General features: G+C 38.5%; 1 protein-coding gene across 4 annotated transcripts in view; it reads right to left on the minus strand.

The window, feature by feature from the left end:
- Positions 1–14059, minus strand: part of VWA8 (von Willebrand factor A domain containing 8) — a 356490-nt gene that overhangs the window by 184201 nt on the left and 158230 nt on the right. For all 4 annotated transcript variants that reach the window (XM_082435350.1, XM_082435351.1, XM_082435349.1 and 1 more), the window contains one exon: positions 13–89. In XM_082435350.1, coding sequence (XP_082291476.1) covers positions 13–89 — 77 coding nt within the window. The remainder of the gene's footprint in view (positions 1–12; positions 90–14059) is intronic.

Consider the following 14059-nt stretch of genomic DNA (forward strand, 5'->3'; position numbering starts at 1 on the left):
TTATCCTCTTACCTGTGCAACTGGATATATTCTCGAGGTCTGTTGAGCAGGTGAAGGAATCTATCAACAATCTTGTTTTTTCCTACGCCCTGTAATTACACAAAGAAGCATTAAAAGTAACTTTTGTCTGCAGGTAAAACAAACCAGAAGAATCTCTTACCAAAACCTACTTACTGTTTTAGCTTATTGTTAATGAAAACCAAACGAGTAAACGTATACAGCACACCTTCTATGACATAAAGGTTTTTCAAAAAAAATTTTACTTCTAAATACACTAGCTCTAAGTTCTTATTTAAAAGGAAATTCATAATTATTTTTAGCCTTCTGTGACTTGTTTTTTCTGTTCTATAATTTTACACTGAAGTGTAGACATTAGAGCAGAATATTATCTATTTCAGATGTGAAGAATGGCATTAAAGGAAATCAAGTAAGTGTAAAAACAATGATTTTTCTAATCAGCTCTTCAGAAGTGTGGTTTTTAGTTATATAAAGATAAATATAATACTGTACTTCTGTTTTAATCAAACACTAATTTCTTCTCCTTTTGTCCTACTTTTTAGTCCTTTAAAACCTTGGAAACCTAAAATTATAACCAGGGTTTATTAATAAGTCTCAACTATATCTGCTCTTCCTAGAAATGCCCTCATTTCCTTACCACTTACTGATGGCGAGAGTTGCTGTCCTTTCGTAGCGGACAGACTGTTAAAAATGGAATCCACTCCCATGCCACTGCTCCATTTTAAAGTTTTCACTTAGAGGTGGAATACTCTGTTAATGGGATGTAAATCTTTTAACAAGTGGGTTGTGTGGGAAGAGTAGAAGTGGTTAAAAAAGCTGAGTTCTGTAACATACGTTCCAGCAATAAATAACACTTATTGATTTCTTATAATGTTCACATTCGAATGTATGGTAAAATAGCTATGTGGGCTTTAAATGGCATGTTGCAATCAACATAAAATTTTACGTAAATAAATTCAGGTGAGTAAAATGTGTGTTAATATATCAGCTCTGTTCAAGAAACCTAGAGAAAAACATATGTCATAAATGCATTGTAATGTCAGAAATACAAAGGATTTCTTGAAAGAAACAAGTCATGAAAAACTACTATGGGGAGCTCCTGCTCCCTCCCCACTTCCAAAATTACAGAGTCAGCCATGCCTTTTCAAACTCCTCCTGAGCACTGTTTTAGGAGCTTACAAGTCCCATAAATGTAGGACAATGCAACGTGAAGTCCCAGGCTGCCGCTAAGAAGCTCTTTTACTGTGTCTTCTTTAAATGTGTTAAAAAAAAAAATTCAACTGAGTAAATTTTAAAGATCTTATTTTTTTAAATAAATTTATTTATTTTTGGCTGCGCTGGATCTTCATTGCTGCGCACAGGCTTTCTCTAGTTGTGGCGAGCGGGGGTTTCTCTTGTTGCGGAGCACAGGCTCTAGGCGTGCAGGCTCAGTAGTTGTGGTTCGCGGGCTCAGCAGCTGTGGTGCACGGGCTCAGTTGCTCCGCGGCATGTGGGATCTTCCCAGACCAGGGCTCGAACCCGTGTCCCCTGCACTGGCAGGTGGATTCTTAACCGCTGCACCACCAGGGAAGCCCCTAAAGAGCATATTGACTTTATTCAGTGATTCATGTATTGGGCAGCATCCCATCTAGCAGACAGAAAGGAGCTCTGAGGAGCTATACAAAATGAAAGACTTTTATAGGCAGAAAGGAGCAGGACAAGGAAGTTATACTAGCAAAATTGTTATACTAGGTTGGGACAAGGTCACTTCCTTTAGGGGAAGGCAGGGGTCTATCAGGCAAATGACCTCACTAGTGCTGACCAGTGATTCCTCATTGACTGGTTTAAGATTCCATTTCTGGGAGAGGCTGAAACTGTTACCTAGTTAAGTCTGGGTTTTGTGACGTAGGATTTAGCATAAGTGACTCCATCTGGGGCCAGTTGTCTTGTTTTTAACGAAAGTTAGGGTCTTCAGAACTCCAACCTCAGACGTCTTCTAGTTCCATATACTGTCTCTGGGAATCTCACCCACTCCCTCCCACTCCTTTGACTTCAGTCATCACATATGGCTCACACTTCTTTCCTAAGCTCTAGCTGAGATGAGATTCCCCATTCCTAATTGTCAACTGAACTTCTGCACCAGATGTTCACACTAAACTCATTATGCTTCCACCCAGACTTACTCTTCTTTTTTTTTAACCCCAATATAACAGTATTGTCATGTACCCAGCTGCTCAATGAATGAATCTCGGAATGTTTTTGTCTATCTTTTCCCTGATCTCATTCAAACTGTCACTAGAATCTTTGTAGTCTCTATTTGAAAAACTTTTTTCCTTCCTTCCTTCCTCCCTCCCTCCCTCCCTCTTTCTTTCTTTCTTTCTTTCTTTCACTCTTTCTCTTTCTTCTTTCCTTCCCTCTCTCTCTCCCTCCCTCCCTCTGTCTTTCCTTCCTTCCTCCCTCCCACTCTCTCACTCTTTCTCTCTCCCTTTCTTTCTTTCTTTCTTCTCTTTTCTCTTTCTCTTCTCTCCTTCCTCCCTTCCTTATCTTCCTTGTCTAATTTATCAACTGTTTTAGCACCTAATGTTATAGGTACTGCACTAGCTGAGTAGGCTACAACGGTAAATAAAATAGCGACAGCTCCTGAGCCACACTCATAGCTTACAATCTAGTAGGAAACACAGACAATTAAGCAAACGTAATAGATATACATGTGATAAGTGTTCTGCTGTGGGACATCCAAAAGGCTTGAAGACTTAACCAAGGGCTCAGGAAGTCCCACTATGCACAGTGATATTTCAGTTGAAATATCAAGGAATTAAAGAGGTAAAGGGAAGGAGCAGAAAGAGGAGTGTTCCGGGAAGAGAGAACCGTGTGTGTGAAGACTTGTGGGCACTAGTGAGCTGGAGAGCTGGACAGGTCTGAGGGATGTCCAGGAGCAGGAATGAGGAAGGGTAAGAAAGGAGGCTAGAGCAGGAGGCAGGGTGTAGCTCTGGAAGTCTTGGAAGCCACGTAAAAGCGTTTGGACCATTTCCTGAAAGCACCAAAAGGCCAATGAAGCAGAGGAGTAATAGGATCAGACTTTCATTTTTGGAAAATCACTCTGGTGAAACGATCTGGCAGAGAGCAAGACTGAAAGCAAAGGAAAGCCGTTTGGAATCTCCTTAGAAAGCTCAGGCAGGAGATGAAGGTGGCTTAAAGTAAGGAGCAGAGAGAAATGCATGTATTTAAGAGATATTTAAGGGAAAGAACTAACAGCACTTGGATGTGGGGATGAGCAGCCGGAGAAATCAACCTTTCTGTCTTGGGCCACAGGGTGGAAGGTGATGCTACTTACGGCACATGAAACAGGGGAGGGGAAGTGCATTTGCTGGGTGGGAGAGGAAAGTCTAGTTTAAAAAAAGGCAGTTTAACTTTGAACATGTTCACTTTGCAGGGCCTGCTTCCCATATCTGCTCCTTCCTCTCTAATTCGCTGTCACTACTCCAGGGCAGCCCATCGTCATCGTGCTCTGACTCCTAGAAAGGGTCCTCTTTGGTCTCCTGCCTCCGGACTTACAACTCGCCAGTCCACAATCTGTTTAGTTATTTTTCTGAAACAGAGATCTCATCAGGTCATTTCTGGCTTCATTTGAAAAGCTCTGATTATTCCTTCAAGGAAATGCTAAAAGCATGACCTAGGAAGGAATTTCTGTAAATATCCTGAGCAAAAAGAAACAGTTAAAACAATTTGCTCTTTCCAGTCATCATTTTCACCTAGAAAAGAAAATCTGCAGGATTACTTTTAATTGAATAAATACATAAATAGCATCTTATTTTTCCATTATAAAAACTACACATGTTCATTTTTCTTAATCGGAAATTTCGAAAACAAAACACTACCCAATGTGCAACTGCCAAAATAAATCTGTTACCATTTTCATTTTGTTCCTGTGCATATTTATCTTTACTTACTAGTCATTATTCTGTCTATACAATTTGTATCCTTTAATTTAAAAAAGCACAAAATAAATAGTTTTTACATCATAATTGACTCTTACTGAGGAAAATACTTAGTGAGTGAACATTTAAAAAGGGAGAAGCAACCTGTAGAATGAGAGATTCTAAAAACTACAAATTGTCTCCTAAGGATGACGCTTACTGTTATCATTACCGTTCCATCCCATTGTGTTTTTTGCGACAACGTACTAGAAAGAAGGACCTTCACAGAGGTAGGAGTCAGACGGCCCTTGACAGGGTTAGGAGGAAGAAGGGCTATATTAAGCCCCGCAGACACGGGGACAGGAGGTAAACCTGCTTCCAGCTTCTGTGAGAGCAAGGATCAGAGACATGACTTCAAGAACTCTGAAAGATTCTGGGACTCTTTCAACGTTCTCAGGCTCATTATTTCAGTTACCCTGTTTCCTCAGAGAGATCAGAAGTAAAACCCTGTAAAGAAAAAGAGCTTGCCTTCCTGGTCTAGAAGATACAGGACTGGGAAAGTCTATCCATATCTTGTCAAGGGGGGCAAGGGGCAGAGTGGGAGAAAAGGGCTAAAGAGGAACCGAGAGCAGACAAGAGAAAATGGGTCTAGGGGTGGCATCTGGGCTAAGAGTAATTGTCCTGGGACGGAAATGTTGAAGGATCCCTCACAGCGGATGAACTTGCAAGCGTGCCATGCTGGCCCTCTGCAAGTCTCACCCAAACAGCAGCCAGCCGTCTCCAGAACCTCTGTGCTGCTGCTTCTTTGCTGAGGTTGTTTCTTTTGACTCATTTAGGCTGCCTTTCCCCATCTCTCTGCCACCTTCCACTCACTCCTTAGGGTTCTGATGAAATGTCCCAGCTTCTCTGAAGCTTTGCCTGACTCTCCCAATGCTTTCTCTCCTTCAGCTCGGAGCACCAGCGTGGTTTCCTCTTCGCGTCCCTAAACCACTGTCTTTCACAGGCCTCACCACACTGTCCCTTAGTAACGTGTCAGGTGCCTCGGCAGAAAGACACACTCCTGGAGGCCGGGATCGGCCCTCTTCCATGTCCCTCTCACCGGCACGCACATGTCACCTGCAGGTAATAACTATTAAAATTTGAGGAAAGAACAGACGAAAAGGAAAGGGCAGTCGTATGATTTGCTCTTGCTAAAGGAGGTGGAAACCTCTTTCAGGGACATCAGGCTCCCTTTGTGCCAACAAAGAGGAGGAAACTGACATTTATGAAGCCCGCTGCTATATGCGTACACGCCCTTTCAGTGCTTCACCACTCAAATCCTCATGCGAGCCATGTCAGTAGGAGGTAATGCTGCTGTTTTAGAGAAAAGCAAACTTAAGTTCTAAGCAATTAAGACCCTGCACACAATGCGATTTTGAAGGCAAATCCACTCTGACTTGAAAGATTGGGCTGTTTTCTGTTTCACTATATGGCAAAACAGATGTCAGGAGGTAGCCTCCCTGAATTGCTTTACATGAGAGTTTATAGCCTAATGTCGTGGAGTCAAAGATCAGTTACTCCAAGATTATAAAATAGCCTAAAACATGTGTCCAGGAACTCCCTGTATGGTATCCAAGGTTCAAGAGGGAGAAGGTGAGGAAGTCAAGCTGGAACTTTTCTTCTGCAGTAACTTTTTAAACGGACGTCAAGTGAGTGTTTGCCACAGCCGGTGTTCAGCTCTCCCTCATGCTCTCTGAAGCCTCTTACGTTTGGGCCTTCCTTCCAGTTCCCCCTAATTCTTCAATAACTTTCATAGCTCAGTTTGTATACTACTTAAAGATTTTTTTCATAGGGTCCTAATTTTCCTTTTAGAAAAGCTACTGTATGGATATCATCAACAAATACCAACTGCAGTCAAAAATAACAACAACAAGAAAACTAACATTACAACAAAATCAGGAGAAATAAATTGCTTTTTTATAACCATAAAATTTCCATCAAATGTTGAAACTTCTAATTCTTTGTCCAAAATGCCTGAAAATATACTCACTATGCTAGCAGTTGGGAGACTCAGACAATAATCCCTCCTTAATCTGTCTCAGGTGCAGGTTTCTACCACCATCTTTATTCATTTGAATAAAGAGGGCCTAGACAAGCTGATCTCTAAACACTATCTTATTCTAATATTCTTTAATCCAATAACAAAATGAGAGGTCACTGCTGTATGACTCACTGGAAGTTTCTTATTTTCCAAATTCTCTCAGTGAACATGCATTAGTTATGTAATCAGAAAAAAATTAAAACTAAATAGTACACAATCCCAAACATTTCCATAAACGGGTTCCCTGTAACAGAGTCAAAAAACAGTACCCGAAAGTCAGACAAAACAACACGCTTTTCAATTGCACTACCAGTTTGCATGGCTTTAAACACACATAAAGTTCCCTGGCAAAGTCATAACCTCCTTTTCAAACACGAATAATAAAATCCACATCCCTGCAATTTCCCTTTGAAATAATGTGTTGCTATAAATGGCAAAGATATATTCTTTGGTAGTTTGGTCATTAGGTACAACCAAAGCAGCCATAACAAATACTGTGGGGGAAAAAAAATCAGTGTGTCTACAAAAGTAATATACAAAATCAGAACAAAGGCAAGAAAGATATTCACTAAGAAACACTGGACAGATAAACTGAATGTTAGAGAGAGTGTGCAGCATGGCAAAGAATTTCCATGTTGCAATTCAGGCAACTTCATAGCAAGAGGTTTGAGAAAGGATACAAAATAATGTAATATAAAATAAAGATGAGTGTCATTATATTTGATGAAACCAAATATTTCATGGCCTTGGGACTCCTAGGCCGCTGTAGCTACTAGAAACAGGGCACATTTAGTTATCAAATTCCCTGCTGCCACTACCAGCTGGGGACACAGGCGGGAAAATTTCTGGACAAACTGTTCAGCCCCTCTACAGATATTAGATAATTATTCTGGCATAGCAACATGGTATATTTCTGATCTGACACATTAGCAATCTGCCAGGGCTCAGTTCAAATGATTAATTAACAAAATTCACACATTCTTTAATTTTGGCAATAAAATATTCACAGCATCTCAATACTAAATAATTCAACAAACATTTACTAAGCCTATACCAGGAGAAAACTCAGTCCATTAATTATAAGCCTATAATTAATAGATGGTATGAGATACAAAGGATTATATAGAATTATGTAATAACACTGTGTATAGAGTCCTCCTTAGTTAGTATTAAATGTATGTTTACTGATTTTCACAGTGTATAAAAGATTTCAAAATTAAATGCTATGAAAATTCAGGAAAAAAAGCATCGGAATAAATTCAGAAAGAAATTTCTAGGGCTTCCCTGGTGGCGCAGTGGTTAAGAATCCGCCTGCCAATGCAGAGGACACGGGTTCAAGCCCTGGTCCGGGAAGATCCCACATGCCGCAGAGCAACTAAGCCCGTGTGCCACAACTACTGAGACTGCGCTCTAGGGCCTGTGAGCCACAACTACTGAGCCCTCGTGCCACAACTACTGAAGCCCACGCCTAGAGCCCGTGCTCTGCAACAAGAGAAGCCACCGCAATGAGAAGCCCGCGCACCACAACAAAGGGTAGCCCCTGCTCACCGCAACTAGAGAAAAGCCCGCGGGCAGCAACGAAGACCCAATGCAGCCAAAAATAAAATAAATAAATTTATTAAAAAAAAAAAAAAAGAAATTTCTAGCCTGGAAGAAATGAATATGGTTTAATTTCATTATGTAAATTAATCAAGAAGTTAAATTGGCTTAATGAAATTTACTTTAGAAAATACTTCCTCATTGGAAGTTCATTGATATTGGTATAATTCTGATAAAATGTTTATATTCATGAAAGTGGGTCAATACCTCTAAGGATAAAGAGAACAGGAGAATGTATCTTTCAGCTTTAAAAGGGACTCAGGAGGTACATCAACTACACGCAATGATCATGCTTTGTTTGGCTGCTGACTGAAACAAACCAACTGTAAAATGACACTTTGGAGATAATTGAGGAAACCTGAAAATAGGGTATCAGAGTATATTAAGGGGTTATTATTAATTTGTTAGGTGTAATAATGGGATTGTGATTATATTAGAGATAAAAACTGAGCTACTGTAAGAAAAATGCATTATGTAAAAGAATGATGTATTAAAAGATAACATATAGATAACATGTTCAATACAGATAAAACAAGATGAACAAAATGCTGATAATTGTTGAAACTAAGTTATGGGTACAAAGGAGTTCATTATATACCCTACTTTTTATAGAATATATTAAAAAATTTCATAATAGAAAATTTTAAAATGCCCTGTACTCTGTATGTAAAGCATAGTTCCTGGCTTATTATAAGCACTCAACATAAGTGAGCTATTATACACTATTATTGTTGTTGTTGTATTACTAGTATAAGAGTTAGTGTGGTATGGTGAAAAAATGCAAGAGCTTTGGAGATCTGAGTCCTAACTCAATCATTAACTAGCTATGTGATCTTGAGCAAATATTTTAACCTTTTGAGTTTCAGTCTGCTTATTTGTAAAGTATGGAAAATAAAAATATTTATCCCAAAGCGTTGCCGTAGAACTAAATGAAATGATTTTTAAAAGTATATTGGAAATTGTAAAACATAACAATTATTACCATTTTTAATCCTTGCTCATAAGAAATTTGTAATTCAATTATAGATGAAATTTAAAAAATCACAACAACCTTAAAAGAAAGATGAATTAGATAGTGATAAAATACTATAAATGTTCAGAGGAAAACAAGATTATTTCTATTTGGGGGTGTCTAGGACAGGCTTCATAGAGGAAAAAAATCCGAGCTCTTGAAAACTGTAGGATTTTCATAGGCAAAGATGAGGGGAAGAAGCACCATATGAAACAAACAATATGAAAAATGGCTGGGAGAACAAAAGGGCATAGTGTACTTAGGGAGGGTAAGAAACTCTGATCTGGAAGAACTAGAACTATACAAGAAGTTTGGAGCCAGGTCATAGGTTGCTTTGAGTGTTTCCCTATGAAAGAGATTTTATCTGATAGGCAAGGGGAAGCCACTTTCAACTTTTAGCAGGAAAATATTCATAAAATTTAGAGTTGCTTTCTACGATTTATCTCACTGCTGATAGGTCAGAAAGTGTCATGGAATTGGGAAGAGTACCTGAAGAATCAGTACTCTAGAAACATAAAGCACATGAAAGTCAGACAGAGAAGGCCTCCCCTATGAAAATCAGCCAGAGCTGACTTTTTATTTTTTAAGGAAGACAAAATATATACGAATTTTGGTAAAGGTAAAAAATATAGACTGTGGAATACAAGGAGAGCTTAAGTATAAAAATTTCACCAGAGTGCTATTATCTGGTAAAATGATACAAAGGACTCGCTTAAAATGGAAAGAAAAAAAAAAAAAAAAAAAAAGGTTGACAAATCTGGCAAATTATTGGACTATATTCATGTAGAAGTAATTGTGAATTATTAGTTGTGCCTCATTAAATATAAATTAAATTTTGATGACTTGCTTTGCAATTTGTCTAACATCAGAAATCAGGAAACATTATATGCAGATGATTAAATTTTCATTTCTTAAAACAAATACTATATATTTTAAGAATAATTCTTATGTAAGGGGGGTACCTGAGCATTTTAGAACGCCACATTACTAAAATATTTCTTCCTTCAAGTATCTGATAAAATGCAACTGCCTCTCAAAACTTAAGTATTCTTATTCAGAAACAGAAGTTTATTCTTACGGAGTTTTTAAACAACAAAAACATTATGCACCTATAAGCTGAATCTATAACCCAAAATATTCACAACAAATACTTTGTATATCAAATAGAATATAGCTCTGCAAATCAAAAGAAAATAAGATATGGGGAGGAAGAAAGCTTATTCTTGAGTAGAGCTGTGACAGAAAAAGCATTACTGGCTTGAAAGTAAATAGCCATTTCTCTTTTTTCCCTGTCAGTAAAGCTGAAATAAATAGAAAGTCATGCTATGATTTTTTTTAAAAAGCCAGCATGAAACTCCTAATTGCATGAAAGGTACATGTAATGTTATAATTACAGTAAGTAGAAAATAATGCATGTAGCAGCGTACTAAAGTGGTTCTACAATATGAAGCATTGTATACTAAGGGAGCATCAAACACGTAATTTCAGGGCACCCTATCCCTTTTGGCTGACAGGCAGCAATTCTGCTTCATTTACTGGAGGGTCAATGTGCTGTGCCATAAAATCCCACAAAGAAAACTGAAAAGATTAAAAAAAATCAATTTTATTTCATCAAAAGAAGATGTGGCCTACTTTATTTTGCTATGGTAAGTGATTTTATAGACTTGTTTTTAGCTTCCCAACTGTTATGAAACCTTGTCTAACGTCGTAGATTCTTGGAAAAGATAGTATTACATGGAAAGAAAAGATGGGATTTGGCTCAATAAAGATGATAAACCTTGAGATACCTCAAAATCAACACTTATTCCCTTTAATTTCCTCATTATAAAAGTTGCTACTGGTAACAGCAATCTTTCAAAACATCTCTAAATTAAAAACTTCGACTATTGAAAAGTTTCTTTCATGAACTTCAGCCAGTTTTTAGTTTGCAAACAGAAGGCTGGGTAGGGGCTTCCCTGGTGGCGCAGTGGTTGAGAGTCTGCCTGCCGATGCGGGGGACACGGGTTCGGGCCCTGGTCTGGGAGGATCCCATACGCCGCGGGGCGGCTAGGCCCGTGAGCCACAGTTGCTGAGCCTGCGCGTCTGGAGCTTGTGCTCCGCAACAAGAGAGGCCGTGACAGTGAGAGGCCCGCGCACTGCGATGAAGAGTGGCCCCCGCTTGCCGCGGCTAGAGAAAGCCCTCGCACAGAAACGAAGACCCAACACAGCCAAAAATAAATAAATAAATAAATAAATAAATATTAAAAAAAAAAAAAGAAGGCTGGGTAAACTGTATCAGTCTATAGACAGTTTGTGTTAACAGCATTCATTACACTTTATTGTATAATTGTAACAACCCACTGCTGGCTTCTCTGCCAATATTTAATCCCCAAAGCTTCAATTCTATCTGACTTGTTTTTTTGTTTCTGGGGTTTTTTTTTGAGTAGTCATCGTGTAATGTTTTAGAAAGAGAAAGAGTAAAAAAGGAGCCTGATCAATTGCTACAAATGGTTTACTTAGTTTCAAACTAAATCATGTAATTGAAATAGGTGTTTTCCCAGATGGTTGTCACTTTTCATTTGAGTGAAAACACCAGTGACACTACCCTGTGACAGCTGAGCATCAGTAGACCTTAACTTACCAGCTGTAGCTTCACTTCCTGGTCTTTTTCTTTTTTCATTGTTTTGGTTCACAAGACGGATAAAGGGTGAAGATGAGAAGGTGTGTAAGATATTAAGGTACCGAAATACCACTGATGAAGTAGGGTGTTTTCAAAGGTATCCACGAAGGACCTGAGTTACTATGACTGCAAAAGTACACACTCCTGAAAAAGATATCTCCTAGATGATCAGGACTCCGAGGAAAGCACGGGGAAAGAGAACACATAACTGCATACCAGTCCTTAGAAAAACACATCTCTGTGGGGTACTTGGTCTGCATTTGCTAGTAAATACTACAGGTGGCTCCTTCTCCCTCATGCACACCAAATGGAAGCAATCAAGGGTCTAACTGTAATGACCCTTATGCTAAGTGAAATAAGCCAGGTAGAGAAAGACAAATACTGCATGGTATCATTTATATGTGGAATCTTAAAAAGAAAAAAAAAAGGTTGAACTCATAGAGACAAAGTAGAAAAGTGATTGCCAGGGTCTGAGCAGTGGAGGGAATAGGGAGAGGTTAGTAAAAGGGTACAAACTTTCACTTATAAGGTGAGTATGGTCTGAGGATATATTAGTTATATATATATATATTATATAACATATAATATTATATATATATTAGTAATATATATTATAACATAAAATATATATTATATATTAGTATAACATGGTGCCTACAGTTGATAACACTGTATAGTATAATTGAAATTTGCTAAGACAGTAAAACAAATGTTCTCACACAAAAAAGGTAAATATGTGAGGTGATGGATATATTAATTAACTCGATGGGGGGAATCCTTTCAGAATGTATGGTTATATCAAATCATCATGTTGTACACTTTAAATACAATTTTTTTTGTCAATTCTACCTCAATAAAGCTGGGAAAAAATAAAAGTCTAACCACAGAATCTTGTTCATATCTTAAAACAGATGTTAGTTTTTGAAAACAAGTTTGAAAGGAACTGAAGTTGGCTAAAGCACTCAAAAAGTTCTATTTAGATTTTAACCAGCCACCTTAAATCCAATTTTCACTCGCTGACTTGGTAAATTAAGTATGTGCAAAGTTATATCTCATTTAATTAGCTAAATACTAATTAGCACTTAATTATTATTAGAAAAATTAGTGTTTCATTATTCTGTCCTAGTGATAATGCTGTCAGTCTCTGATCAGATCCCATCAGTAATATAATCATACCCAGTTGTTTGGGCCACTTAAGTATTTTCTCTTACTCCCTAGATTCTGTCTTATTCACTGTTTCCTTCACCAAACAGTTGCAAATTTACTGAATAAGAAATTGAGTCAATTTGTCTTAGAATCTCCTGAAAATAAACCAAGTAAGCCTAAATTTTAAATTCATATTGCTTCTAAAGCATTTTGGCTACTCATTAGAAATTTGTTCTAGGCAGTCCTCTAAAATATAGTTGTTGAATGTCTATTGTATGCAAGGCATCAGGGAGGTTGCAAAAATAACTAAGACTTATCAAGGGGCTCTCTCTTTTCAGTAGAGAGGTGGCAGGTGGACGCGTAAGTCTGACAGAAGTCAAAAGAAATCTATAAATGACGTGCTGTAACAGTTCAGAGAATGAGGCCAAACCTTCAGGCTGAAGTGTTCAGGAAGACTTTATTAAAGAAGCATATTATGGAATATTATAACCAGAGGGACCTTAGAAAACACCCATTCCAATCCTATCATTTTATAGATAAGAAACAGAAAGAAAAGAAAAAAGACAAAGCCCTTTAAGGAGGAATAGCAATCTATCCAATATCACATACAGAGTTGAAAAATATGCACAGGAAGATAGATCTCTGGGTTCCCAGCTTTCTGCTTTTCCATGACACCACACTGCCCTCTGAGATTGGAAGGATTTCAATAGGCAAAGATGGGAGAAAGAAGAGAGTACGCTGGTGACAATCAAAGGCTAAAATATAACACTGATAAGAAGGTATCTGGAAAACAGAGTGTTTACCTGAGGACATGAATTTCAGGGGAGAAATGAGACACAAGGCTGCAAGTGGAGTGGGATGAGACAATGGAAGACATCAAATGATAACCTAAAAGACTTAGACTTTTTCACTAGATAATTTCATGGACACAGGTAGCAGAATTTACTTATAAAATCTAAGACCATCAGTGTCTTAGAGGTTTATAATGAAAGGATAAAAAAACTTTCTGCCATGAAAAAAGCCAGCTAAGTGTAGCAAATTTATAATGAATACAATCTCCATTTTTCAATTTTTCTTTTTTCTCCAAAGTGGAGGGTGACAGACTAGGAGTAAAAGAAGGCAAGATGCTGATCTGCTGACAACAGGTAGGGTTTGTGACAGCACTGATTGACAGACGACGTTCGTGTGAAATCCCTGCCTCCTGCCTTGCTCCTCCTGAGCACCTTTTGCAGGCTCTACCCAGAGGTTCCTTAGGCAACTCTACGCAAGCCTGAAAGCCAGTGGGACCTCCCACCCTCACCGGATGCTGGGGTCCACCCATGTATGTGTAGAGAGGGAGCTGCTCTTCGCTCCACCCAATGCCTAGCCCTTTGCCCTAGTGTCTTGTTCTCTTCTTTGGGACTCAAAATAGACTAGAGGTAGCATACTGCATTTCACATCGACATTTGTATAGCACTCTAGAGTACTTTCAAAGCGCTTTCATAGCCTCTTTTTAATTTATCATAAAGAGGAAGCAATCCTCTGCTCCACCTCAGCCCTCATCCTGTATAGCTCTCCCCAGCCCCCAGGGGTTAGAATGTTCTCCCTGTCTCTCTGGTTACTGGCTAGGCTCTAACTTTAACCTTTCAACCTAGACAACTCTTGTGAAA

The sequence above is a fragment of the Balaenoptera physalus genome, assembly GCF_965194825.1.
Source record: "Balaenoptera physalus genome assembly, chromosome: 18".
In the NCBI taxonomy this organism is placed as follows: domain Eukaryota; kingdom Metazoa; phylum Chordata; class Mammalia; order Artiodactyla; family Balaenopteridae; genus Balaenoptera; species Balaenoptera physalus.